At 46.4% G+C, this 27,999-nt stretch overlaps 2 protein-coding genes and 1 long non-coding RNA gene across 3 annotated transcripts in view; 1 reads left to right on the forward strand and 2 right to left on the reverse strand.

Annotated features, from left to right (window-relative positions):
* Positions 1-11,387: 11,387 nt before the first annotated feature.
* Positions 11,388-22,885, forward strand: LOC308464801 (uncharacterized protein). The gene is given in 5 exon segments (XM_080984390.1): positions 11,388-11,627; positions 12,448-12,722; positions 12,728-13,055; positions 18,370-18,549; positions 21,176-22,885. Coding segments are annotated over 5 exon segments (1,656 nt in total). The 5' UTR covers positions 11,388-11,437; the 3' UTR covers positions 21,859-22,885.
* Positions 22,886-23,540: 655 nt separating this feature from the next.
* The window catches only part of LOC308465687, an 86,045-nt gene continuing 81,586 nt past the window's right edge, over positions 23,541-27,999 (reverse strand). The window contains exon 2 of the long non-coding RNA XR_013980541.1: positions 23,541-23,646. This is a non-coding gene — a long non-coding RNA (uncharacterized lncRNA). The remainder of the gene's footprint in view (positions 23,647-27,999) is intronic.
* LOC308465672 (mucosal pentraxin-like) lies at positions 25,093-27,982 on the reverse strand. Its single transcript, XM_080985754.1, has 2 exons — positions 27,829-27,982; positions 25,093-25,750 (listed from the first exon to the last, which is right to left on the reverse strand). Exons 1-2 carry the CDS (start codon positions 27,890-27,892, stop codon positions 25,134-25,136), a joined length of 681 nt encoding a protein of 226 aa, XP_080841880.1. The 5' UTR covers positions 27,893-27,982; the 3' UTR covers positions 25,093-25,133.

The raw sequence follows: 27,999 nt of genomic DNA on the forward strand, positions 1-27,999 counted from the left end.
AATGTGTCCTCTGATAATACCTCTTGCTTGCCTGGACGGAAGACATGAGAGACAGAGAGAGAAAGAGAGAAATTTACCAGTACAAAATTTACATTCATTAGCTGTGACACCTGCATTGCAGAGGGTTGAACTAAATGACCCTTCCAGCTCCACACTTCATTTCCCCCCCAAAAAATTATTGATTAAAGAAAATTTAATACAGTCTCTGCAAAACAAATAAATAAAGCATTGAATTTATAGCCTCATTTTACATAATCTCAAAACATTAATGGTCCATGTAGGCTCTCCACAGACATGTTTGTGAAATTGGTGGGGAAAATTTGCTATCTTACATATTAAAAGAAGGGGGGGCGGGTTTCATCAAAGGTGTGTCTCTCTTGATAACACCTTTGGTAACCCTTCTAAGCCCAGTTAGTCGCTCTGAAATAGTCGCGTCCCAGATATTGTTGAAGCATGCCTCGAGGTTGTACCTCAGCTATACTCCAGCTGTACATTTCTATGATTCACTTTCACCTCTGTCCCCACCCACTTGTGGCCCCTGGAACGTTTCCCTGTAGGAAATGCGGCCCTCCGGCTGAAAAAGGCCCTCCTCCCTTCAAAGCTTGACTGGCAGGTGAAGATGAGAGAATACTTGGAACTTGCGAAAATGACTGGGAGAACAAGAGGAAACTCAAACCAGAAAGTGTGTGAAGAACGGAAAACATTTAAAGAATATCTAAAACAACATTGTGAAAATGCGAATCTCCTGACAGGTCTAGATGGAATCTTGAATATTAAGGAAAACTAAAAATGTAGAAAAATTTCTGGATATGTAACAGATATAACAAGAAATTCGTAACGGTTAAAAATATGTAGAAAGCGGCATTTAAAAATCATATTGTCAGGAAAGCATTGTTTAATGTCTGGATAAGATATAAAGACCTACTGGAAAATAAAACCCCAAGGTGGCTGTCACTGATGGAAGTGAAAGCTCTGAAAAAGCTCAATATGGAGGCCAAATGGCCGAAATATTGGGAAATTCTGGAACAAGAGGGAGATAGACTGAAATTGCAGAGCTTTGAGAAACTAAAAAACAAAGTGCGAGATTGGCTTCATTATTATCAGATAATGGAGGCATACAATTTGGATAAGAAAATAGGCTTCCAGGTGGAAAAATCAAAATTAGAAACAGAACTGTTAGAACCCAAAACTAAGATTTTGTCAAAGATGTATAACTTGCTGTTGAAATGGAATACTCAGGATGAAACGGTTAAATCTGCTATGATTAAGTGGGCACAAGATGTTGGACATAACATAATGATGGCTGACTGGGAACAGTTATGGACCACAGGTATGAAGTTTACGGCATGTAATGCCTTAAGAGAGAATATTATGAAAATGATATACAGGTGGTACATGACACCAGTCAAGCTTGCAAAAATCTATCACTTGCCCGATAATAAATGTTGGAAATGTAAAGAGACTGAAGGTACATTCTTTCACCTTTGGTGGACTTGCCGAAGGATTAAGGCTTTCTGGGAGATGATCTATAATGAAATGAAAAAGGTATATAAATATACCTTCTTGAAGAAACCAGAGGCTTTTCTCCTGGGCGTGGTCGGCCAATTGGTGCCAAAGAAGGACAGAATTTTCTTTATGTATGCCACAACAGCAGCAAGAATACTTATTGCAAAGTATTGGAAGACACAAGATTTACCCACTCTGGAAGAATGGCAGATGAAGGTGATGGACTATATGGAACTGACGGAAATGACTGGCAGAATCCGAGACCAGGGAGAAGAGTCAGTGGAAAAAGATTGGAAGAAATTTAAAGACTATTTACAGAAATATTGCAAAATTAATGAATGTTAGAATGATGTCAGAATGAAATTAAGTGGTCTTAGCAGCAATGTTATAAAGGTGTATGTACAAATGGATTGTTAACAGATGAGAATCTAAAGTTATAATATGTTAAGTTAAAGGATTAAGACAAAAACAAAGAGGGAAAGGAATTGCTGAATTAACTAATAGAACTGGAATACAAAAAAGGGAGGTGTGAGGAAGTCAGGGAAGTAAGGAAATGAAATGTAAGTTATGGAAAGATCGATGTGTTTTTTTTAAGTGTTTTTTATCTTTTTTCTGTATTTTGTATTTTTTTCTTTTTTATTTCTTTTTCTTTTTCTTTTCTTTTTATCTATGTAATTTTTTCTTTGAAACTTTAATAAATATCATTTATAAAAAAAAAAATGTAGAAAGTGGGGGCCACCAAGTGGCGCGTTGGAAGATGGCCGACAATAACATCTCTCTGACCCATACGAGGTAATTAAGGGGCTGCTATGGGAAGTATGCAGTCTTCCTACCCCCCCCCCCAGGAGACGGGGGGCGCTGCCTTGCCAGCGGTGTTCACAATGCACCCCCTGATCCGAGAGATGGGGGTGCCGAACACTTGGCACGAGCCCTCGGTGAAGTCAGATCTTCCTGACGCCGATTCCAATTAGCGTGTGCTGGTTAGCTTCAGCTCGGAATTATAATTGGAAACATATGATTGGAATGAAGCTGAAGCACATACATCAAGTAATGTTCGAGAGATAAGACTGCTGATTAATGGATCTCTCTGACGGATGGATAAGTAAATCTTCTGATGAATCACCACTAGGAGACTGTATGTTTGGAATGAAGGGGGGGTGGAGGAAAAAACTTTTTTTTTCTTTGCACGATGTGATATTAATAACCCTTCACCCCAGATAGAAATAAAATCGTTGCGTTTTTACTAATCACAAGCAGGAATTCAAGAACTGTGTGGGATGGATTATAACAGGAGAGAGGATTGGTGAACGGTGAGAAAGAGAAAAATTTTTATGACGCAGTTAAAAAATGGTGTCTCGCCAAGACAGGCTTGCCAGAGAAAGAAGGACAGGGGGAGGAGAATCAGGATCATTCGAAAGAGAAGGAATGTTGGAACGCATGCTTGACCTGACAGAGCCTCCTGATTCATTTGATTTATTTGGCAAGCCTGAGAAAAGTAAAGGACAGACCGAAGATTAAATTTTTTTTTATGGAAGCATTGAACAGAGGCTGTCCCTGAGCGATATGATCTTTGGAGAGTACAAAACCCACACAGAGGATGCCTGTTTTCAATCTGCTTGTGAAAATTATCAGAGATCACAAAGAAAGGAATATACGATAACAACAAGAAGAGAAAGAAAGTAATAAAGGACTATCTGGATTGAACTGGATAGAACTGTCTAATTAAAGCAGTAATATAAGTGATGTTTGGACTCGTTTGGAGTTTTGGACTCGTGCGGAGCTTGATGTATGGGTACCCCCAACAAAATTTAAAATTTGGCTGTATAATTTGGAACTAATGTGATTTGGATAATGTGATGTGATTGGCCTGTTAATAAAAATTATATATATATATATATATATATATATATATATATACACACACATGTATATGTAGAAAGCACAATGAGGCGAATCAGAAGTCAAAAGTGTGTGTGATGTTAGCTGATGTGTTGTTAGTTAATGTTTAGTTGTCATTGAGATATTGTCTTTGTTTGTGTTGTTATATGTAAATTGTTTTGCAATAAAGTTAATAAAAAAGAAAAAGGCCTCCTCCTGCATTGATGATGTTGCTATATTTGTTATAGCTCTTTATCCTTAGTAATAATAAAAAAAAACTCCTTCAAAATAAACCTTGCCCAACTCTGGTCCAGATTACCTTCGGAATCGTATTCTTTAAAGGAGGAATTGAGGCGGCCGCAGCGGGGAGTGAGTACCGCTCAGCCGTTTATCTCAGCAAATGAAGAGAAAGAGGAGAAGGGGGAGAGAAGATTCACTCTCTCGCTGAGGAGGGAAGATTAACGTCATGTCACAGGCTGAGCCGGCGGAGGATTATGGCCAATATCCCCCATGTGTCACTTCCTCTTCCCGGGGACTGAAGCGACGTTTAATGACAGTTAACTGAAAAGGGCAGGCGTCGAGGAAGCCCGAACTGGTAGATGACATGCCTTCCTCTTTTAATAACTTGTCAGCTGCCCTGTCGGCCGTGAAATAGCAAATGGTTATGAGATGTGCCAGCAATCAAACCGGGGAGCAGGGAGAGGAGGGGAAACTTCGGCAACAGAGAATCGGTGGCTTGGTGGGTGGCTGGTAGGGACAGAATTGTCAAAGCCAGGGAAGAGATTTGGCTGCACTGGATTTATTTCTCTAACCGCCTCATTGTTGCCATCCCATAATCACCAGGAACAGACAAATCAGTCAATTCCGGTTTCTCCCCGGCGATGTTTCCACAATAGATTTAAAGCACTGTGATGACACTTTAAAAACCACCATTGCTCCCCCCCCAAAAAAAAAGAATTCTGGGAAGTGTAGTTTGTTGAGGATGCTGAGAGCTGTTACAAGACCACTATTGCCCTCCCAGCACTACAATTCCCAGAGTCGTTTAACAGCCGATTGTTCTTCAAAGGTAACTCTTGGAATTGTAACTCGGGAGGCGGTGGAATAGGGGTCTCCTCTCTGCACCACTGACAAACTATAGCTCCCAGAATCCTTTGGGGGAAGCCGTAAGTGTTGTAAGTATCGTGCTGCTTTAAATGTCTGGTGTAAATGCGGTCCCGGTTTCTCATTTTGCCAATCTTCAGCTCGGTTCTCCACATTTCCACATCAGCTTGACCAACAATACAGTGGTACCTCAGGGTTACATACGCTTCAGGTTACATACACTTCAGGTTACAGACTCCGCTAACCCAGAAATATTACCTTGGGTTAAGAACTTTGCTTCAGGATGAGAACAGAAATCGTGCTCCGGTGGTGCAGCGGCAGCAGGAGGCATCCATTATCAAAATTCACCAGCATTTTGGTGCTACTTTCTCCACATACATACATTTCTGTATGAAATTTTTCCTCATACACACATTTTTCTGAGAGCAGCCTTCCTTAATATTGCTGCACGCTGTCCCAATCTCTGAGCGGTGTGAGATTCCAGGCTTTCCAGGCACTTGCTGAGGGTTCCTTTGAAAATGATGTTGTGGTATCTTTAGGATATATGGTGTTTTTACACATATATACAACCTGAGCCTACGATGGAGGGGCTCACAGCATTCAGCCCCCCAAGTGGTTCTTCCTTCTGCCATAGCCACAGCCCTGGATTCAAACAGGCACCAGCCATGACACCCACTCTCTGCAGCTTGCTAACTTTCACAGCCTGCAACCATTCCGCCCCGCCCCCCGACCACATCATTCCCAACTGCAGTCCTAAAACCCCCACTCTGCTTTGTTTCTGCTATCTCAGAGCTCAGAGAGGTGCCCCACGCCTCTGCTGCCTGAGTCTTGCATTTGTTAATGACCTTCCCTTTGTTCTCCTTTAATGGCCCATCTCCCAGGCGATCGCCTAAGGAAGCTGGTCTGACTTATATCTTAATCCTTGCTGGATCCAGGGGTTCAGGAGGCTTGATTAAATTCTAAACCTTTACTAGATCCAGCATTTTAGGGGAGTCTCGCACCCCTGAACTTATAACAATATAATGATCTGATCCAGAATGCTCACCTTCTGGTATTCTCTTACTTGCCTGGGCAGAGAGGGTGTGTGTGTGTGTGTGTGCCTCTGAATTATGTGCAGCTTGGATGCAGCACAGCGTACAAAAGCAAGAGCCAGGTATGTTACTCCGCCCACTTTTTACCTCTGGCCACACCCACCACCAGCACATGGCCCCCAACTGGTTGCCTTTGCGGGAGGATGCCTCCTCCATCCTGGCTGAGAAAAGGCTTCCCTGCCCCTGCACTCTAATGGAAATGAACCTTCTCCATTTTCCATGGGGTGGCAATGAACACTTCTCAGCCTATTCTTCCCCAGCTGATCTTTCTGCTGTGTTTATGATGGCCCCGTAATTTGCAATTCATCTCCTAGAGAGGGTCTCGCAACGGTGCAAGCCCTGCTCTTCTCTAACAAGCTCATGAGCTACTTGGAAAACGCAGCCACACAACCCAAGGGCATTTCTCCCCACAGCGGAGACCCCCCCCCCCATGCAAGCACATTCTACCAGTGAGCCCCATCCCTTTGCCAAGGGGACTCTCATTACAGCTCTCCAATCCATCCCCTCCTGTCACAGAGGCGATTAAAGCTCCCCAAGGGAGCATTGATGGGCAATGGGAGATCCATACGCTCCCCCGTGATTCCAAATTAGGGAGGAAAGTTAATAACTTTGGAGACGTTCCCCAGGCTATTAGTGGGGGAGGGGGGGTCGGAGGAAATGTAGAGCCTTAAATCAAGCAGCAGAGGGCTCTAAACAGCCCTCATTTATTCCGATTAGGAGGATGGCATCCCAGGCCTCGTCTGGAAGATACACGCCTGCGAAGGGGCTTGGAGCAAAAAGCGCCGATGTTCTCTGCAAAAGGAAAGAGGAGTAATGAGGGGAGTTGAAACTGTGCACCAGCTCTGGCCAACTCATAGGTAGGCCAGGCCCCATCTGCACTATACTTTTAAAGCAGTATCAGAACACTTTAAACAGCCGTGGCTCAGCCAATTGTCGCTCTGTGCGGGAAATAGGGGCCTCCTCTTTGCACCAGGGCTGGTGCATCCGGGAGGCAGACTGAGGCAGAACCCAAAGGCCGCTTCCACAGGCGTGCTCCCTGGGCACACACCCCATCGCCGGAGAAGTGGAAGCTTCCAGTGAGGTCTCACACAAGAGCCCCACAAAATCACGTGGAGGTCTGCAGAGGCCTTGCACAATTGCACCAGAACCCAAGTGAGCCCAGTAAGCAAAGCTTAAATGGGGGGGATGGGGAGCAAGGGCAGGCAGCACTTAGGCAGATCAGCTACTTCCCATTTTACCTCGAAACAGGGCCACTTCTGCCTTGCACCCTTAACAAACTACAAGTCCCAGGATTCTTTCAGGGAAGCCATGATTGTTCAAAGTGGAACAATCATATACAGTGGTGCCCCGCAAGACGAATGCCTCACAAGACGGAAAACCCGCTAGACGAAAGGGTTTTCCGTTTTGGAGGTGCTTCGCAAAATGAATTTCCTATGTGCTTGCTTCGCAAGACGAAAATGTCTTGCGAGTTCCTGCGGGGTTTTTTTCCTTTCCCCCCCCCCTTTTTCCCAAGCCGCTAAGCCGCTTATCAGCTGATCGTTAAGCCGCTTATCAGCTGATCCTTAAGCCGCTTAACAGCTGATTGCTAAGCCGCTTATCAGCTGATCCGCTAAGCCGCTTAACAGCTGATCGCTAAGCCGCTTATCAGCTGATCGGCTAAGCCGCTTAACAGCTGATCGCTAAGCCGCTTATCAGCTGATCGTTAAGCCGCTTATCAGCTGATCCTTAAGCCACTTAACAGCTGATTGCTAAGCCGCTTATCAGCTGATCCGCTAAGCCGCTTAACAGCTGATCGCTAAGCCGCTTATCAGCTGATCGGCTAAGCCGCTTATCAGCTGATCGGCTAAGCCGCTTAACAGCTGATCGCTAAGCCGCTTATCAGCTGATCGTTAAGCCGCTTATCAGCTGATCCTTAAGCCGCTTAACAGCTGATTGCTAAGCCGCTTATCAGCTGATCCGCTAAGCCGCTTAACAGCTGATCGCTAAGCCGCTTATCAGCTGATCCGCTAAGCCCGCTAAGCCGCTAATACCGTAGCGCTAATCCGCTAAACCGCTAATGGGCTTGCTTCGCAAGACGAAAAAACCTGCAAGACGAAGAGACTCGCGGAACGGATTCTTTTCGTCTTGCGAGGCACCACTGTACATATACAGTCGTACCTTGGCTGCTGAACGCCTTGGAACTCTTATGTTTCAGCTCCCGAACGATCGAAAACCAGAAGTGAGTTTTCCGGTTTTCGAATGATTTCCGGAAGCTGAACATCCAGCGTGGCTTCCACAGCTTCTGATTGGTTGCAGGACGCTCCTGCAGCCAATCGGAAACCATGTCTTGGTTTTCGAACAGTTCCGGAAGTCGAATGGACTCCCGGAATGCATTCTGTTCGAGAACCAAGGTACGGCTGTAGTGCAGACGGGTCCCAAGCTGAGCTGCAGCCTTATTTAAAGCTCAGCCCATCATAACTGGTACAGAAGCAACATCCCAAACTTGCTCTAGTTTGAGATGGGTTTGCCTTTCAATGTGAACTGGGTCAAATTCCTCCCCACCCCCACCCTTCCATCCCTGGTCACAAGAAGGTGATAGTGTTTCTGTTTCCATCTGTGAAATGCTGGAGCAAATTCATTTAGCCATCTCATCCCCTTTGAGGAGGTGGAGAAATCTGAGATGGTCAGCTTTCTGGGTCATCCCTTCCTCTTTTTGGCCGTGATGTGGGTGAATCACACACACCACCCCCCCCCCCAAGACAGCAGGCAGGCTGCCTCAGCACAGCAGTGGAGTGTGTGACCCTGCAGCTCTTGCAAGAAAGAAGGAAGGCGAGCTGAATTCTGTGGTGTGTGTGTCCCCCCCCCCCCAACATACACACAAAAGTGTGTGTCTGGGCAAAAATAGCTTCCTTGAACAGCTGGAGACATCCAAGAACATCAGATCAGCCCTTCTCGATGGCCAGAACCCTGGGAAGCCCACAAACAGGACTGGATAAAACAGCAACTCTCCCCACTTGTGATTCGCAGAGACTGGTATTCAAAGGCACATCTCTGCCTCTGACGGTGGAGTTAGAGCTTCACTATCATGGCTAGTGGCCATTGATAACCTGAATCCATCATCTTCTAAAGCCATCTCATTGCCACGGACAACATTGTTTCCTGACGATGCTCTCAGCTCTGTTGTTCTGTTGGGCCAGGGATGGGGAACCTCAGATACAGGAGCTAAATAAAGCCCTGTCAGGACCGGGAGTCAGGAGCTGGTCAGCAATAAAGCCAAAACAGTGCAGGCCTAGTGGTCACAGCAGCCCTTCCCCGTAGGCCTTGCCCCAATGAGGCTGTTGCGAGGGTGGAAGGTCTCTGCCTTCCCACTGCTCTCTAAGGCTGCTCCTTCCCCACGTCCTTCTCAAGCAGCCTGAGAATTCTTCGCCTGGTCTATATTTGCTCCGCTTTCTTCATACCTCTATGGCAGACATATTCAACCGGTTGACCACAATCAATCAGTAGATCCCTGGGTGCTCCTGGTAGGTCGCGGTCAATCGCGGGACCCTGTTGGGAATCTGAATATGTGCAGCTACTCCCACAGAGTCAATTAAGGTTTGGCAGACAGCCAAAAGGTCATGTGAAGGAGTAAGTCTGCCTGGTGATACAGAGGCATGGAGACAGCTCCATGATTGGTCAAGCTCTCTCAAGGGAGTGATAATTAATGGCCTACTAACTGTTAGTTCAGTGGTTCAGTGTGTCAGTGTAGGAGCTGGAGGTTGAGATAGTTGTGAGTCGTGTCAGAGAGAGCAAGTCAAAGATCCGTGTTCTGTTCCTGTAAATAGTCCACTGTATATAATAAACACCTAACTACAAGTTCCTGGTTCCTGCTTCGTCCATCCTGTCTGCAGCCAAGTTGCCAATTGCTTTCGTGAACTCTGCGTTTACTCTGCTAGGTCTGGCTAAGGTCCTGCAACTAGTCAGGAAGTGGCGAAACACCAACAGGTTTTGCCAATAGACCCTTATCGTTCATGGGGTTAAAATCACAGGGGAATGAATGTTTCTGACCCCCTCCCCCCCCTCTGTTCCTCCGTAAAGTGTTCATGCATTTGGCATTTGTTGATGTCAGTTGTGGCATTCCCCAAAAAAAGTTCAACAACTCTGATCAGTCCTCCCCCCAAAAAGCTCAAGCACTCTGACTCCTCCTCCCTCTAATGTCAATGGGTAGTCTGCTCCCTCTGACCACACATCTTTGTCCCACCACCAACTCCCCAGCTCTGAGCCTTCTCCCCTTGGGTGTTCCCTATCTGGTGCCTCCCGCTGGTTCTCTGTGTCTAGCCAGCCCATGACAGCATCGCTCTCTGGCTCTCTTGGGTGTTTCTGCCTGGCTGGACTTTGTCCTTGAACTCTTAGAACGCCACTTGCTGACCTGGAAGGGGAAATCTTTAGCCTATTGTACAAAAAAAAAAAAAAAAAAAAAAATCCCACAAAATTTACAGTTGTTGCTCTGCCCACTTTTGCCTCACCCATCAAAGACTTGCAGATTCCGAAAGGGAGGCCAGAAAAGAAGGGGTCCCCTGGGATGGAAAACATCTCCCAGCCCTTTGTGACCCCGAAACAGTAGCTGCTGCCCTCAGCTCTCGAGTTCAGTTGGGCCTTTCAGGGCCCTAGCATGGTGGTTGTGGAACTAACTCTGTGCAGAGGATAAAGTGGCTGCCTTTTCCTTATTAACTTAATTCCTCACTTAATTTCTCCCTTTTCTACTTTACCTTGACAAGGTTCCCCAAAGCCAATTGCTGGGAGGGAGCAAGTTACAATCAAGGAGCCCCATTAAAACATCCAATTAAAACCACTAATCAAAAGCCAATCAAAGCCAGGGAGAACAGGTTGATAGCATCAGCAATTAGCCAGCCCCTGCAAAAGCTTTGCAAAATTAATATCGCCAGCCTCCTAAAAGCCTGGAAAGAGAAACAGCTTGGTGTGCTTCGGTTTACAATAGCTAAGGGGATACTTCGCTCCCACTAGATCATAGAATGGGGTGTTTTCAAACTATCATAGAACTATAGAGTGGGAAGGCAGACCCTCCAAGTGCCCCTATTTTCCAGGGACAGTCCTGGATTTACAGAAGCCGTCCTGGTTTCTTATTTGAGCCCGGAATGTCCCACTTTTCCTTAGGACATCCCTATATTCACTGGAGAAATGCTGGAGGGGATGGAGTTATCCAACCTCTGAGCCAAGGAGATAAGTATCTATACAACCTTTAGAAGACATCTAAAGGCAGCCCTGTAGGGGGAAGGTTTTTTAAAAAAATGTTTAAAGCTTTATTTTGTTTCTATATATGTTGGAAGCCACCCAGAGTGACTGGGGCAATTCAGTCAGATGGGTGGTGGAAGAAGAAGAAGAAGAGGCCATCCCTATTTTCATAATGTTGGAGGGTATATGTATATACCATATTGGCCCGAATATTGGGTGGGGTGTAAATAATAAAATTGTTGTTGTTGTTGTTGTTGTTGAATAGATCGTCCCTATTTTCATCGGAGGAATGCAACCTAGATATCCCAGTTGGTTAGAGTTTGGTGCTGATGATGCCAAGGTTGCAGGTTCAATCCCTGTATGGGGCACTTGCATATGCCTGCATTGCAGGGGGTTGGACTAGATGATCCTCGGGATCCCTTCCAACTCAACAATTCAATGGTTTTATGAAACATTGGAGGGTTATGCTAGATGTGTCCCCTTTGGCCTGGTCCAGCAGCTGAGCTCTTTCTTACCTTCTTAAGGAGTCAAGCAGCCTCCCGCCTCTCTTCTGCAACTTCTGGAAGCTGAGAAGGGGTTGCTCAATTGCACAGTCAGCCTTTGGCAGGCTGTTTTCTTCCGCCTGTCTCAGTGCAGGGATAAATTTAGACATGGCCCTCAAAGTTTCTGTGATTTGCAGATGGTTACTGATGATTGCAGAGGCTGCAGCTTCTCCCTCCCGCGATCAGGTTCTGCTTGCACTTTTTCTAAAATCCCATTTTTGGATAGCCCTGAAGATGGACTCCCGCTGGGTCTGTCTCCTCATCCTTGCAGGTTTGTCAGAGGCTGCTGCCCAGGAAGGTTAGTAGCTTATTCAGCTTATCCTTTGTGGTCATCTTATGACATCTCCTTCTGACAATTAAAATTATGATGAAGATGGGCTTGTAGCCAACATTAGTCCTACTCAGAGTAGACCCACTGAAATTAATGGACCAAAGTTAGTCATGTCCATGAATGGCTTTACTTTGAGTATGATGATGATAATAGTAATGAAACCATTGCAATTGTAGCCGTTTTCATGAATAATATTGTGATACTAATTATCATAATTATAATTATGACAGCTTTATTATGTCTGTTCTTTAGCTGTGGCTCCTGCATTGTAGGATGTTGAACTAGATCACCCTCAGGGTTCCTTCCAACTCTACAATTCTATGATTCTATGTTTGTTTGTGCCACATATCGGCCTGCACGCTTCACCTTAAATCACAGCTCACCAGGAGTCACAATTGGATTTGTAATCATGTGTGGAGAACCTGGTAAAATCTACGGAGGTCTTCTAGGTAGTGGCACCCTCCCTGTGGAACACCCTCCCATCGGATGTCAAGGAGATAAACAACTATATAACATTCAGAAGACATCTGAAGGCAGCCCTGTTTAGGGGAAACGTTTGATGTTTTACTGTGTTTTTATATTCTGTGGGAAGCTGCCTAGAGTGGCTGGGGCAAATCAGTCAGATGGACGGCGTTATTATTTTTTATTATTATTATTTTACTTCTTTCGTGCATTAGAACCTACCCCTTTCAATGATGCTGCTGGGGAAAGCTCAGGAGCCTTGTCAGAGAGGAGATGGTCCCAACCTTTCTTCCCTGTGTCTCCCTCTTTCCTTGTCTCCTCACAGACCTAACCAGAAAAGTCTTTGTCTTCCGCACGGAGCCTAGCGAGGCCTACATCATCCTCAAGCCTCTGCCCAAGGAGCCATTGCAGAACCTCACTGTCTGCCTGAGGTCCTACACGGACTTGACTCGGCCCTATGGCCTCTTCTCCTACGCCACTGAGTCTGAGGACAACGAAATCCTGATCTTCAAGCCCAAGCGGGGAGAATACCGGGTGTACATCGGTGGGGAGTACCTGTCCTTCAAAGTCCCAGAGGACACCCTAGACTGGGAGCACGTCTGGGAGCACGTCTGTGGGAATCGGCCACCGGCATCGCTGAGTTCTGGATGAATGGCAAGCCTTGGCCACGCAAAGGCTTGAAGAAAGGCTACGTGGTTGGCTTCGGGGCCTTCATCCTGTTGGGCCAAGAGCAAGACCGCTTTGGGGGCACCTACGACTCCTACAACTCCTTCTCTGGAGAACTGACGGACGTCTACATGTGGGATTTCCTCCTGTCTCCTCACAAGATGCGGGCGGCCTACCAGGATCTGCAGCTGCCCCGATGCGCTCTGTGCTGGAAGAACCTGCAGTATGAAATCAAGGGAGACGTGGTGGTGAAGGGCAGGCTGAGGTAAAGGAAACGAGGGAAATCCAGCCTCCCAAGCAGAGTAATCAGCCTTTTCTGTCCCAAATTCTAACCCACCCGGCCACCGAGCTGTTGTGTAGCACACAGAGCATTTTGGAAAACAAAAACAAAAAACAAGCCGTGAACTTCCACTCATCCACTTGGTTTATTGCAGCTTCCCCCCCCCCCTCCTGGTCGCCTGGAAACACATCTCGCTCGCCAAAGGCGACCAGGCAAGCCTGTGTTTACAAATCTGCTATCGGTGACATCCACATGATGATTTGCCAGATGATGTTTTGCCGCTGAGGTGTTCTGCTGCTGCTTTCCTGGGTCTGTTCTATGGATTTGGTGTGGTTCTAATTGCAATGTAATGTTCTCTCCCACCTCCTTTCCGAGATGTTTTCGTTTAATAAACCAATATAAAATGAGATTCCTTGTCTGGGTAGGGTCTCCTGAACAAATGAAAACATTTTTTTTAGCAGACATCGAAAACAGTTCAACTGAAGTGCCTGCCTGATATGGCATGGAGTGTTCTAGGAAAGTTTATTTATTTAAAATGTTTGCGGATTGCCATAAAATTAAATAAAAGAATCCTAAAAGGAAGAAGCATTATATAGACGGTGCTGCAAGAAAATTCTAATTGAAGAGGATAAGACCTTAGAGTCAATTCAAAGGCCGGCAATGATTGGTCATTACGTGTTTGGGGAGCTAGGGACCTATGGCCCTCCAGGTTTTGCTGGACTTTAACTCCCATCAGCCCCAGCCAGCAGGACTAATGGTCAGAGGTGATGGGAGTTGTAGACCAGCAACATTTGGGAAGACTACAGGTGCCCCACTAACCTGATGCATTCCAAATGTGTGTTTGCCAGATACAGCTGGACTAACTCCCCCAAATCTAAAAACTAGCACTGAGAGCAGCTCATGGGACCTGAGATGCATGAAAGGTAAGCCTGATGGGAGAAATAATTTCAGTTTGATTCGAACACAAACCTTTCCAATTTGCAATTTGTGAACCAATATGCCAACAGAAACAGAACTCTCCTTCAAGATTTACACTTCCCCATCAATTTCAAAGTTGCAAATCCTCCAGCCAAAAATTGTGTGCCATAAATGTGTCTGTTGAGTAAAAATAATGTACAAACTTGTGCTATGTTGGAAGAAACGTCTTACAAAAACGCACGTGTTAATTGCTGATGCAGAAATGGAGTGAATGTAACCTAAAATGGGGGGAAAGAAGGAGAGAACCTATACAGTGGTACCTCAGGTTAAGAACTTAATTCGTTCCAGAGGTCTGTTCTTAATCTGAAACTGTTCTTAACCTGAGGTACCACTTTAGCTAATGGGGCCTCCCACTGCCACTGTGCCGCCAGAGCATGATTTCTGTTCTCATCCTGAAGCAAAGTTCTTAACCCGAGGTACTATTTCTGGGTTAGCAGAGTCTGTAACCTGAAGTGTCTGTACCTGAGGTACTACTGTAATTCTCAGTTTTGGCTTACTCTAATTTAGCAGCACACCACTGCCATCCTCTGGTCAAAGGAGGGGAGTGCAAAGAGAGAAATTCCCTTAGCAGAAAGTGCTCAGAAGGGATGTTGTCTGTCCTCTGCATGAGAATTTCTCACTTGCCTGAAAAACAAGACGATTCTGCTGCTTTCTAAGATAGGCAGTGACCATTCCTGGGATACTTTGAGGGAGCAGCCATGGCAGTTATAGTAGTAGTAATAATAGTAAGAATAAGAACAAGAACAAGAACAATAATAATTTATTTGCCATTCTGGGCAGCTTCCAACATATATAAAAACATAATAAAACATTAAATGTTAAAAAGCCTCCAGGCTGCCTTCATATGTCTTCTAAAGGTTATAGAGTTACTTATCTCCTTGACAGTAATGTGCCCACCTTCAGTTTCTGCAGCTTGTTGTCTTATATTAGGGATGTATGTTCTGTATTATTTTACAAATACTACAGCTACAAGTTTGTCATGGCCTTTGGCTAGCACAATAAACTTATGAACCAGCTGAGCCAGGAGAGATTGGGGGAGGAATCCCTCCACCCAATCCTACACACACACACACACACACAATCTAGCATAAAGGGGGTCCTTGCCCACTTGGTAGCGTCAGTCTAATATGGACAGGCTGCCTAACTTTCTGTGATGTGTGTACGAGACAACATATGGGTCTATAATTGTGTTGGCTGCTGCTGGGTGGTTAAATTTTCCCTCAGACAAGATGGTTGTGTCAGCTGGTTGACCCCAAAAAACCTTAGAGGTGATTGTCCTCTTTGTTTGAGTCACAGAAAGCAAACAAGGTCATGGCGTTCAATATATCACAAACCGTTCCGATGTGTTTGGTCAGCAGCAGCACTGAGATGTCTTTGGGCTAAGTTTGGGCCTTCTTAGTGTAGAGAAAAGGCAAGCAAAAGACGGCACAGAACATAGAATCATGTAGAAGTTTATAAAATTATGCCTAGCATGGAAAAAGGAGGCAGTATGCTCTTGTCTCCACATTCAGAGGTAGTGTGCGTCTTGTGGGAACTGGACTCTAGTTCCCATTTGTAGCGTATGCAGAAGACAGTCCTGGGTCATTGACCCTTGAATCGTAGAATCATAGAATTGTAGAGTTGGAAGGGAACCCCAGGGGCCATCTAGTCCAACCCTCTGCAATGCAGGAATCTCAACTAAAGCATCCATGACAGATGGCCACCCAACCTCTGCTTAGAAACCTCCAAGGAAGGAGAGTCCAGCACCTCCCGAGGGAGACCGTTCCACTGTCAAACAGTTCTTACTGTCAGAAAGTTATTCCTGATATAGGGCATAGCTTGGGGTTGCCAGAGAGGCCCTGGCCCCAGGTGCAGATTTCTGAGGGGGGGTGCAAAGCAGGTGCCCCCATGCCAGCACCTCCAGCATGGCATGGGGGCACCTCCTTTGTGCCTGCTGAGTGCTGCATCAGCTGGCCAGGCTCCCCCTGCACAGGTGGCACAGTGTGTGGTTGTTGTGCTCTTCTCACACCGCCCTCCCTGGATCCGAGCCTTGCAGGCCGCTAGGGAAGAGGGCAGTGTGGGGATGTGGCAAGCACGTGCCCTTTGATCCCAGATTTGTGCGTCCAAAGGCAAGCAGAGCGATACATTTGGCACCAGCTTGGCTGTGGGAGTTGCCAAAAAGAGGTGTAGAAGGTGCCATCTGACCGTCTTAGGGACTCCACTCCAGAGTTGTGTAGGATTTGCTCCTAAGCCTTTTCTTCTCCTGATTGTGGAGATAGTAGCGATTTTAGGATCAGTTTTCCTTCTCCTTCCACCTTTCCAGGTTGATGAGCCCCATCTGCCCCTCACTTTCCGAGCACAATTCAAAATGTTGGTGCTGACCTTTCAAGCCCTAAATGGCCCAGTATACATGAAGGAGCGTCTCCATCCCTATTGTTCAGCTGGGGGGTGATGGTTCAGCTCCAAGGGCCTTCTGGCAGTTCCCTCACTGCAAAAAGTGAGGTTATAAGGAACCAGGAAGAGGGCTTTCTAGGTAGTGGCGCCCACCCTGTGGAACACCTTCCCATCAGATGTCAAGGAAATAAACAACTATGTATCTGACTTAGAAGACATCTGAAGGCAGCCCTGCATAGGGAAGTTTTTTAATGTTTTATTATGCTTTTATATATGTTGGAAGCTGCCCAGAGTGGCTGGGGCAGCCCACTCAGATGGACAGGGTATAAAATAATAATAATAATAATAATAATAATAATAATAACAACAACAACAACAACAACAACAACAACAACAACAACAACTGCATGGAAAAGACCCTGATGTTGGGAAAGATGGAGGGCACAAGGAGAAGGGGACGACAGAGGACGAGATGGTTGGAGAGTGTTCTCAAAGCTACCAGCATGAGTTTGACCAAACTGCAGGAGGCAGTGGAAGACAGAAGTGCCTGGCGTGCTCTGGTCCATGGTGTCATGAAGAGTCGGACACGACTAAACGACTAAACAACAACAACAATATCAATAATAATAATAATAATAATAATAATAATAATAATACTTCTACAGCAAATGCAGAAACCGCCTTCTTAACCGTTGGACCCACTATTTGCCTCGTCAGCTCAATCTGCTAGAGCCTGTCTTCACATGTAGGGAAAGTCCCTAACTCACACCTTGTCTCCCTTCACCTGGTTTAGCTGGCCAGTCTAGGCCATTTCACGGGGTGTAGCCACTGTCGCACGCTGACAGCTTCTAGGAGCCACAGGTGAGAGATGAGCGCAGGGTGGAAAATTCCTGTGCACCTTTATTTATTTATTGAACAAAATTGATATGCCACTTAAAGGACTTCTAAGTGGCTTACAAAAGATTCTTCTTTCAAGCCAGCAAACTCAAAGGTCCCACTATTATAAGCCCCGCAATTCTGCCGCTTCTAAAGGTGAGCCTTCTTCAGCTAATAGCTTGGCGCCTGTGAGATGCGTCATTTTCCTGGCCTTTGGGACTCTTGCGTTGTCCCTGGCAGGGAATGTTCTGTCATCTCAGTCCTGCACAGGTCACTCTGATCTTGGCTTGACCCTCGCAGATAACAGGCAAGTGTTGAACCCCTCCCAATGGAAGCTGCAAAGTCTGCTCATTGCTCCACAACCACAAGACAAAACATCAGCAAAATGTAATTACTCAAAACTGTAAAGAAAAGAAAAGAAATGTCAAGTTGCTGCTGACAGCTTTTAAAATAAGCAGCTCCTTCCAATCTCTTAAACAGGCCCCCCCACTGCAAATGCCTTTCTTTCTTTCTTTCTTTCTTTCTTCCTCTCTTCCTCTCCTTTCTTTTTCGGGTGTGTTCTGTTGCGGCAATGGAGAACTCTTTGTAATACGTAAATGTGTGTGTTGGCAGGATGGGTGAGAAGGCCCTCGCAGTGATCCAGACCCTCCAAGTGTCCCTGTTTTCCAGGGATAGTCCTGGATTTACAAATTAAAATTTTATTATTATTATTATTATTATTATTATTATTATTATTAGAAGAAGAAGAAGAAGTTCAACAACTTTTGTGTCTGGATATTCACTTTTTGAAATATGGCAACCCTAGGGATCCTTTGTGTGAAAATCAGACGGGGAACAATCATGATCCATAAAATGTGGGGGTCTATGCATTCCTTGCCTAGCAAAATGATCTGGAGAGGTTCTTGACAATCAGAGTTTGAAAGAGGCAGGTTCGTTCTGGAAGGAATGGAAATTTAACCAACAGGCAGATAAGACCAGGGGAGGCGAATGGAAAGCATTTGTTGATTTTTAATCTCTGCCCTGTGGAACTGCCCTGAGAGTGGAGGTGCCCGCCCCTTCCAGCCCAGGGATAAGATCCAGAGAGGACTTCACAGGCAGGGCTTGGTTTCCTCCAGGACAGGCTGAGCAGATCCAGGCAGGTCCAGGATCCATTTCAACCACCTGCCAAGTTTATTCTGAAGACAGACGGCATGGGGTTCCTTCATATCTTCCTCCTCATCCTGGCCGGACTGTTGGGGTCTCTTGCCCAGGAAGGTGGGTGCTCTGATCAGATGCAATGAGTTATGTGGGTGTTGCTGTGTGAATGGACTGACTGGCTGCATTGTGAGGGCAGACATGGAGGTATCCCTGTTTCTGGCTGGGTTTGAATTAGAGTCAAAGGGAAGGGCTGTGGCTGAGCGGGTAGAGGAACTGCTTTGCATGAAGTCCCAGGTTCAAATCCCGGCATCTCCAGGTGGCTCTGGGAAGGACCTCACTGTCTGAAATCTCTAAACAGCCACTGCCAGTCAGTGTGGACAATACTGTTCCTAAACATAGCCCTGTTTAGGGAAGTTTTAAATATTTGATGCTGTACTGTTTTTAACACTTGATTGGGAGCCGCCCAGAGTGGCTGGGGAAACTCAGCCAGATGGGTGGGGTATAAATAATAAATAAATTATTATTATTATTATTATTATTAGCCCTTTATTAAGAACAATGAGGACAGGAAGCTTACTTTATATTTAGGGAAAGGAGCCCACGTGCTTTGTGTACAGCAGTTTCCCAGGCTCAATTCCCAGCATCTCCAGGTAGGACTGGGAAGGTCGCTTGCATGAAAAGTCCTGCATTGCAGGGGTTGGACTAGATGACCCTTAGGGTCCCTTCCTGCTCTACAATTCTATGACTCTGTAACGATACAGAGCTCCTGTCAGGAGACAGTACAGTGGTACCTCAGGTTAAGAACTTAATTCGTTCCAGAGGTCCGTTCTTAACCTGAAACGGTTCTTAACCTGAGACCCCATTTTAGCTAATGGGGCCTCCTGCTGCCGCTGTGCCGCTGGCGCGCAATTTCCATTCTTATCCTGGGGCAAAGTTCTTAATCTGGAGCAACCACTTCTTGGTTAGCGGAGTTTGTAACCCAAAGCGTCTGTAACCCGAGGTACCACTGTACTAGGCTAGCTGGACCTGTGGTCGGATCTGCATATCAGATATGTGAAACATGGAAAGGCAGGAGTGATGTCAAATACAACTCTCAAATGTCAGATTGACAGCAAAAAAACCCAACAACCCCAAATTCTCAAATTGCACGTCAGAATTTCCATTCCCTCCCACTCTGGGGCTTAAACAACAGAGTCTCGTTGGCCAGTAATGCCTGATTACTTACAGAGTCTGTGTGGCTGAACACACAACCCAGAATTAAGCACTGCGGAACCCCACTGACTTGAACAAGAGACGTAAGCACAAGCTTAAATACAGGAATAAAAGGGATCAACGATACGCAAAAAGCTGCCTCGGAGCAGATCAGTTTGTTTCTCCAGCCAACCCAATATTGTCTCCACTCTGGGACCTTATGTTTGTGCAGCATACAGTGCGCTTAAAGCTGAGCTGTGAACCGCCCCGCCCCCTGCCATATTTTAAAGTGAATAGGATGGAATCTTGGGACGTGGGTGGCACTGTTTCCGTGCGCTGCTCTGGTTCGCCAGAAGCAGCTTCGTCATGCTGGCCACATGACCCGGAATCTGTACGCTGGCTCCCTCTGCCAAGAAAGCGAGATGAGTGCCGCAACCCCAGTCGGTCACGACTGGACCTAATGGTCAGGGGTCCCTTTACCTTTACCTTTAGGATGGAATCTGCTATCATCACACATGCATGCGCTATCTGAATCGGCTGCCAGGTGGCGCATGAGCACCAAAGAACCGTTGCAGGTCCGTCTTATGGCACAGAGTTGTCATCTAGAAAAAGGGAGAAGAGGATAGTTGGGAAATAGTGGGGGGGGGGGGCTTGAGTGATTGAGGTGAGTGGATGGGGCAAGTGGAAGAGTTGCAAGCATGTTTTGCCCCCTCCCCCAGTAAACCCAATGAAGCGCTGATCAGTCTTTCAGACAGCCGTAAGAGCATCTTCTTCAAAGACTAAGAGGGGCGGGGCGGGGTGGGGAATCCATAAGGAACAAGATGCGGCCTTCCCTGCTTCACATCCTCCTTGAGTGCTTTTGCCTGTCTGGGATTGGACATAATAATAATAATAGTAATAGTAATAATAATAATAATAATAATAATAATAATAATAATAATAATAATTTATACCCCACCCATCTGGCTGTTTCCCCAGCCACTCTGGGTGGCTCCCAACAGAATACAGTGGTACCTCAGGTTACAGACGCTTCATGTTACAGACGCTTCAGGTTACAGACTCTGCTAACCCAGAAATAGTACCTCGGGTTAAGAACTTTGCTTCAGGATGAGAACAGAAATCGGGCTCCGGCGGCGTGGCAGCAGCGGGAGACCCCATTAGTGGTACTTCAGGTTAAGAACAGTTTCAGGTTAAGAACGGACCTCCGGAACAAATTTAGTTCTTAACCCGAGGTACCACTGTATTAAAAACACAACAAACATCAAACATTTAAAACTTCCCAAAACAGCCTTCAGATGTCTTATAAAAGTCAGATAGTTGTTTATTTCCTTGACATCTGAAGGGTTCCACGGGGCAGGTGCCACTACCAAGAAGGCCCTCTGCCCTCTGCCTGATTCCCTGTAACCTCACTTCTCGCAGTGAGGGAACCGCCAGAAGGCCCTCGGCGCTGGACCTGTGTCTGGGTTGAATGTTGGGGGTGGAGATGCTCCTTCAGGTATAGATGACTCTTGGGGGACTCCCTTTCCACCTCTATACTTCTATGGTTCCACAGATCTCCAGAGGAAGGTCTTCCTTTTCCCGCAGCCAACCAACACTGCTCACGTGGTCGTGAAAGCCAGGCTGGAGCGGCCTTTGAGCAGCTTCACAGTTTGCATGAGGCTCTACACGGACTTCGCTCGGGCCCAGACCCTGTTCTCTTACGCCACCGAGGCCGAGCCCAATGACATCGCCGTCGACCGACTGAGCCGCTCCCAGTACAGGCTGTACATCGGGGGTGATGCGGTAAAGCTGAACATCGCAGAGAGGGCGGCCCCACTGCCGGCGTGGGAGCACATCTGCCTGGCTTGGGACTCCACCAGCGGAGTGGTACAGTTTTGGCTGGATGGCAACCCTCTGCCCCGGAAGGCGGTGAAGCCGGGCTATGCCGTCGCCCCCCAGGCCTCCATCATCCTGGGGCAAGACCAGGATGCCATGGGAAGCGGCTTCGACTTGATGCAGTCCTTTGTAGGCGAGCTCACCGACGTCTACATGTGGGAACGGGTCTTGAGCCCCCAGGAAATGTGTCGCGTGGGGGACAAGCGCATCCCAGCCAACTCCGTGATCAACTGGGGGTCCTTGGCTTACAAGATCAAGGGCAACGTCTTTCTCACGCCCACCCTCTTGCCAGTTAGCAGAGCAAGTTGCGGGTGCCCTTTGCAAGCGGTGCCCTGCTGCTGGAGGAGGGTGGCGCTCTGAGAGTCTCTTGCTGGCTCGGCAAGGAACTGCTCTGTTGAGCTCAGCACTTTCCAGCCTATTAAGATTTCTGTGTGATTTGGGGGGGGGGCCTCTGGATTTTGTTCAACTACAACTCCCAACAACAATGGGAGCTCTAGTTTCTGCAGCCTCTGGGTGGTCCAAAGGTTCCCCTCCCCCACCTGCCCTATGCTAATCTTCTTCCGATGAAGGAGGATGGATCTGTCAGTTTGGGTTACTCTCCATTTTTTACAGTCTTCCGTTCTCTACATTTCTGCTTCGGTTTGCAATTGCAAGTTTTTTCTTAGTACTTGTGAAAGTTCGTCAGCGTCTTAGGGTAAATATAGGTGCCTTGTACGCGATTTTGTCTGATATACACACTTCCGCAAAATGGTTTCCCGAATGTAATGCCTTCTTGCAAGTTACTGTACCTTTTCGTGTACAGTGGTACCTCAGGTACATACGCTTCAGGTTACATATGCTTCAGGTTACAGACTCTGCTAACCCAGAAATAGTACCTCGGGTTAAGAACTTTGCTTCAGGATGAGAACAGAAATTGTGCTCCAGCGGCAGTGGGAGGCCCCATTAGCTAAAGTGGTGCTTCAGGTTAAGAACAGCTTCAGGTTAAGAATGGACCTCCAGAACGAATTAAGTACTTAACCTGAGGTACCACTGTATAAGACTAGGTTTTTTTAATTAAAAAATTACGTTCAGAATTGTGGGTCATCTTATACACGGATACAATCCGTTTTTCTCAATTTGGAGTCCCCCAAACTAGGCCGTTATATACATGGGGGCGTGTTATACATGGAAAAATACTGTATTTTCATGAATCAATGCAGGCATCAGCTGAGCATATGTATTTCTGCACACATTACTTTGCTAGAAAACTGCACTTCAACATTCTTGTCTTGTCATGCCTTATCTTGTTATGACATGGCATAACCTGTCATGACATGATCAGACCTGTCATGAAATCAGCACATGATATTATGCAATTGTCTGAATGTAACATTTTTTGGTTTTTTGTTTGTTTCGAAGCACGTTCTTGTAAGTAAAGCCTTTGCACCATATGTTTGGACTGGCCAATTTTTAATTTCAAGAAGAGTCTGGTTTTATTCATCCATTTTGCTTCCAAATGTGCACCATTCATAACCGCAATACACAAGACCGTTGACAAAGGATCCCATAAATTTCCAAACTTCTGGAGAAATATCATCTCCCTCCCTGAGGTTATTCCCTTCCTCGCCTTATTTTCGAGAATGTGGGATGGAGAACAGGGTTAAAACCGCCATTCTGCCATGAAGTTCACCATGTGACCTCAGGCCAACCACTCAGAGCATGGCCTACCTCAAAGAGTTGTTGTGGGGGATGGCCATATTTGGAGACCAAAGGCAAAATACGCCTCACACCTGCCCTGTTGCCTGTCTACAGAGCTGAGGGCACGTTCAAGAAAAACAATGGAGCATTGGCAGCTGTAATTTCTTTGTGGGAATGTTCAGGGAGGCGGGAGAGGACATATTGTTTATTAATATCCTTCCTAACTTGCGCTAGCAAGTTCCTTTACTTAGCAGAGTTTATATTCCCCTTTAAACGCACAGCAGATAAATGGTTCCAGGCTTGTTTAAGCCTCTCAATATTAGGTTCCTGGTAAGTCCCCTTAAAAGAATAAGCACACCACAATCTTGTGTAAAGTATGTCAAAGAAGTTTACTCACCATCAGTTCACAGTTGGATCCCTGAAGGCAGACTTAGTTACAAAGTACCGTATTTTTCGCTCTATAACACGCACCTGACCATAACACACACGTAGTTTTTAGAGGAAAACAAGAAAAAAAATATTCTAAACGAAACAGTGGATGTATGATTTTTGTGGTTCATGCTGTGGCCACAGACATGTGATCTGACGGTGAGTTTGGGGTAGCCCAATGCAAAAATCCTGAGGATCCATGTGGATCCGTGCTTTGTAACCACGTTTTAAGTGGGGAGGGAAGGAAAAGCACTCAAGGGACAAGGAGCATGCGTGGGGTGTGTGGAGAAGGATGCTGCTAATAATGCAGAAGAGGGGTATAAGGGGAGAAGGCTCCTCTCCTCTCCTGCTTTGCTCCTTTAAAACAAGCAGGCTCTGCTTCTCTCCCTCCTCCCTGGCTTAGAGAGCTGAAAAGCTTTGCTGCTATTTAGCGAGCTGAGTGGGGAGGAGAGAGGGACAGAGAGCACGGTTTAAAGCAGCCAACCAGACAGGAGCCTCTTACACCTGTGTAAGCGGCTCCTCTCCCGCTTTGCTGTTTCAAAGCGAGCCACGGAGGAGGGAAGGAAGGGGAACCATGGATCCTCTGCTCACGACTGCAGCAGATCCCCCCCGCCCCGCCACCCGCAGGCATTCGCTCCATAACACGCACAGACATTTCCCCTTACTTTATAGGAGGAAAAAAGTGAGTGTTATGGTGCAAAAAATACGGTATATACATGTGGATCTACTCGATATTGGGGGGGGAGTAATCCCAGTGACTGCAGACTGGCAGTCACTGCAGCTCACAAGATGAACGCAAGATGGAGAAGAGAGGCAAAGAAGAGAGTGTGCTGCGTGCCTTGCTCTTTTCTTGCCTGGGCAGGTAAGGTCACGCCCACCTCTAGTCACATGCAAAAGGAAGTATGTCCCAGTCAGGAGGAAACAGGAAGTTTTCAACCAATTGGACCAAACATTCCATCGCATGTCCACTCTAGGAAAACAAGAAATGTTGTACTTGACTGCTACTTATATATCACATCTCACATTCTTTCCCCTACATCTTCTTATTTATGAAGCGCCCAGCATGCTCAGGAGAAGTCCAGGGGCTGCGAAATCTCCACATATAAGAGGTGCAAACCTCTTGTCAATTCTTCTTTCTCCAGAAAAGATTGCATCTGATTTTTATTACCTTTTTCTGTTTCAGTCAAGTTTCTTTTAGAAACACCCCAGCTGCCAATTGTTATGCAATCTTTCCCAGGAAAAGACCTCCCCAAAATCTCCTTCCACACCCTTCTTGTCCCAGGAGGATACTTCAGATGGAGTTTGAAATTTAGTTTGGTTTGTATTACCCTAACTGCACTTCACAGAACAATTCAGGAACCAAGATGCAGGTATCATTTGAAATTCACATTTCATTGAATTTTGCAAAAAAAAAACCCAAAAAAATTCTGCAGCAAGCTTCAGAGATTGACACAGGAATCGCTAAGTAAAGTCACACAGAGAGATACCTTTTCTTAGACCAGCATTTTGGATTTCAGGTCACCCCTGCCTCAGTAGGCCACGGGGTTAACAATAACATAACCCTTGATTTCATAATCGACTGTTTTCCAGTCAAACACGTAGTCGCCAGGAACATCTTGGTTGAGGAAAGCGAGCTCCAGTTCCGGGTTGGTGAGCACCCGGTCCCACATTCTCACATCCTGGAGCTCCCCCACAAAGCAATCATTTATGTCAAAGCCACCCCCCATCGTGTCTTGCTCTTGACCGAGCACGATCGACGGCTCCCCACTTATGGAGTACCCTTTCCTCAGGCCCTTGCGGGGCATGCGCTTCGAATTCACCCACAACTCTGCTAAACCAGTGGCAGAATCCCAAGTAGCGCACAAGATCTCCCTGCCGAGCGATTTTTTTTCCGGATCCGTGAAGGTCACCGCTTCATTCCCTACTGCAAATCCATACACGTTGTTTTTTTCTTTGAGGAGGATGATCTCGTTGAAACTTCCCCGGGTGGCGTAAGAGAAGAAGGTGTGGGGGCGGTTGAGGTCTGTGAAATGGGCCAGGCAGAGGGTGAAGCTGGTCAAGGGCCGCTTTGGGGCGGCCTTCAGAACCACGTGGGCAGAGTTTGATGCCTGTGGAAAAACGAGCTGCTTCCCAGCGAGGCCCGAACCTGAGGTGAGAGGAGGAGAATTAAGGGTGCCACATGTTAAATATAATTGTTTAATTGCACACTGAAATGGAGAATGCCTGCATGTATGTTGCTAAGGGTTTCACGTTGAAAAATTCCTTTGAAGCATACAGTCGTACCTCAGAAGTCGAACAGAATTCCACTCGACTTCCAAAACGTTTGAAAACCAAAGTGCAGCTTCTGATTGGAAGCCGTGGAAGCCCCGTCAGACGTTCAGCTTCTGAAAGAATGTTCAAAAACCAGAACACTTACTTCTGGTTTTCAATCACTCGGGAGCTGAAAAGTTCAGCTCCCAAGGTGTTCGGGAGCTGACGTACGACTATACTGAAGCTCTCGCTGAGCTCTAGCCTGTTGATAATTAACTACTGATGTTCTCTGCTAGCCTGTGTGTGTGTGTGTGTGTGTGTGTGAGTGTGTGTAAATTTTGATAATATGCAAAGTAGCTTACAGCTAGGAAGCTAAATAACTATTCTGAGTAGTTGAAAACTTCTTTGTAAAGACAGTGCCCAGACTCTTTATATTCAAAAAGAACTTTCCTTTCATAAACATATAGTTAAGAAGAATATATTTACAATCTAGCCCCTGCGCATGTTTATCCTTATTAACATTTAGGGATCTTCCTCTGTCTGTTTCACTTCAGATAGATCACACCAGCACACACACTGCCCACAGCATTATCCTGAGTAGCCTCTCTCAGAGAGAGAGAGAAGTAGAAAAACGGTTAAAAACGACAGTTACAGGCATAACAGTCACAACAGAATGGAATGCCTCTTTCATGTGACTCACAGTCAGCCAATCACATGAAAGCCTCTGCCAGATTTAAAAACCCCATATTAAAAAGGCACAGTAACCCAACGTAAGTAAACATTCCCATTTCAGGAAATTAAACCATTATCCTTCACATGAGTGTTTAACCTTAGATTAAAGTGTTCAATTGCAAATTCGCCATTTTGAAAGGAAGCCGCCTTTGCATTTTGTTCCCTGGCACAGTGAAAGAAGGATGTGATAAGAGGTCTTCCCTGGAGCTGCCTGGCCTTAGGCTGGTTGCAGGCTATGGGAGAGGCAAAGCACTGGTTTCCGCTCTGATCATAATTAAGTTATATATTTAAGAAGAAGAACCTATGCTTGGGTATACATGTACTTTGTACAGCTTTCTAGAATGTGTTGTTGATAGTTTTGTGCCTGTTTTTGAAGAAGTTCTGGTTAGTAAAGCTTTGAATCTTAATTATGACCCTGGGCAACTTTTATTCCGAAAGGAGCCAGCTTTTATGCATCCAATTGCTTCATGCTGTGCAATATCAATAGCTGCAATAGTCCCAAACAGAGGAAGAGAGAAAATGTCACAACTTTCTTATCAAAACTTTTTGCCTTCCTCTGCATCAAAGGCAGCATGAGATACTTGTCTCTCTCTGCATCTCACCTGTTCTAGGTTCTTCAAGCCCTTGAGGCTGCCTTTCCTAAGAGTCCCCCCAAAACTTGCCGCCGCCACCACCAGCCATGCCTCCTTTGCAGAAGTCTTCATCTCCTTTCCTTGTCTTCAGCTCGGTGAGGAAGGTAGCTCCAAGCAGGGGCAGAGAAAGGGGGGTGCAGTGGGTGCAGCCTCCCCCACCGGTGTCACCACTGAGGGGGGTGACAAAATGCCAGGCAGCACTCACCGTGGGGCCTGGGAGAGACGCAGTGGCTTGGGTTTGCACAGACTCCACAATGCCCTAATGGTCCCCCTGCTGCCCTGCAGTGGCTCCCCCCCCCCCGATGCGCCCCCCAGGCGCCTGAGCAGCTTCCTCCGCCCCTGGCCCCAAGACAGTTGAAGCAACAGAATTTTGCAGTGGAAGCATCAACCGCCACTGATTTCTTCCTTTTTTAAAAAAAAACAACTTCCTCTTCTAGATTCAACCCACTCCTTTAAATAAACAAAGAATGAAGATGTTGTGTCAGAAATCTAAAATCATTAAAAGGGGGGGGGGCTTTTGTATGTGCAAGACTGTGCTACAGAAGCCACCCACCCACTTCTACACACACACACACACACACACACCAATGCAGCTGAGGTTGTCACCCACCTTGCTGGCCAAAAGACCCCAAGACCCTCACGAGGACAAGAAGGGAGAGGAAGGCCTTCTCCATCTTGCCTGACTGCAGAACGAAGAGAGGAGAGAGGGTGTCAAGATAACAGGCTCTTCAAGAGATCAGTTCTCAACTGAGAGCTTCAAACTCTGTCCCAAATATGAGCT

This window comes from Podarcis pityusensis, assembly GCF_964106645.2.
Source record: "Podarcis pityusensis genome assembly, chromosome: 16".
Taxonomy (NCBI): Eukaryota; Metazoa; Chordata; class Lepidosauria; order Squamata; family Lacertidae; genus Podarcis; species Podarcis pityusensis.

What these genes read in the sequence shown, in the direction of transcription:
- LOC308465672 (XM_080985754.1), bottom strand. Translation starts at nt 27,892, where the DNA reads ATGGAGAAGGCCTTCCTCTCCCTTCTTGTCCTCGTGAGGGTCTTGGGG. An exon ending in GGGGTCTTTTGGCCAGCAAG is followed by an intron (nt 25,751 to 27,828) that starts GTGGGTGACAAC and finishes CTCTCACCTCAG; the next exon opens with GTTCGGGCCTCGCTGGGAAG.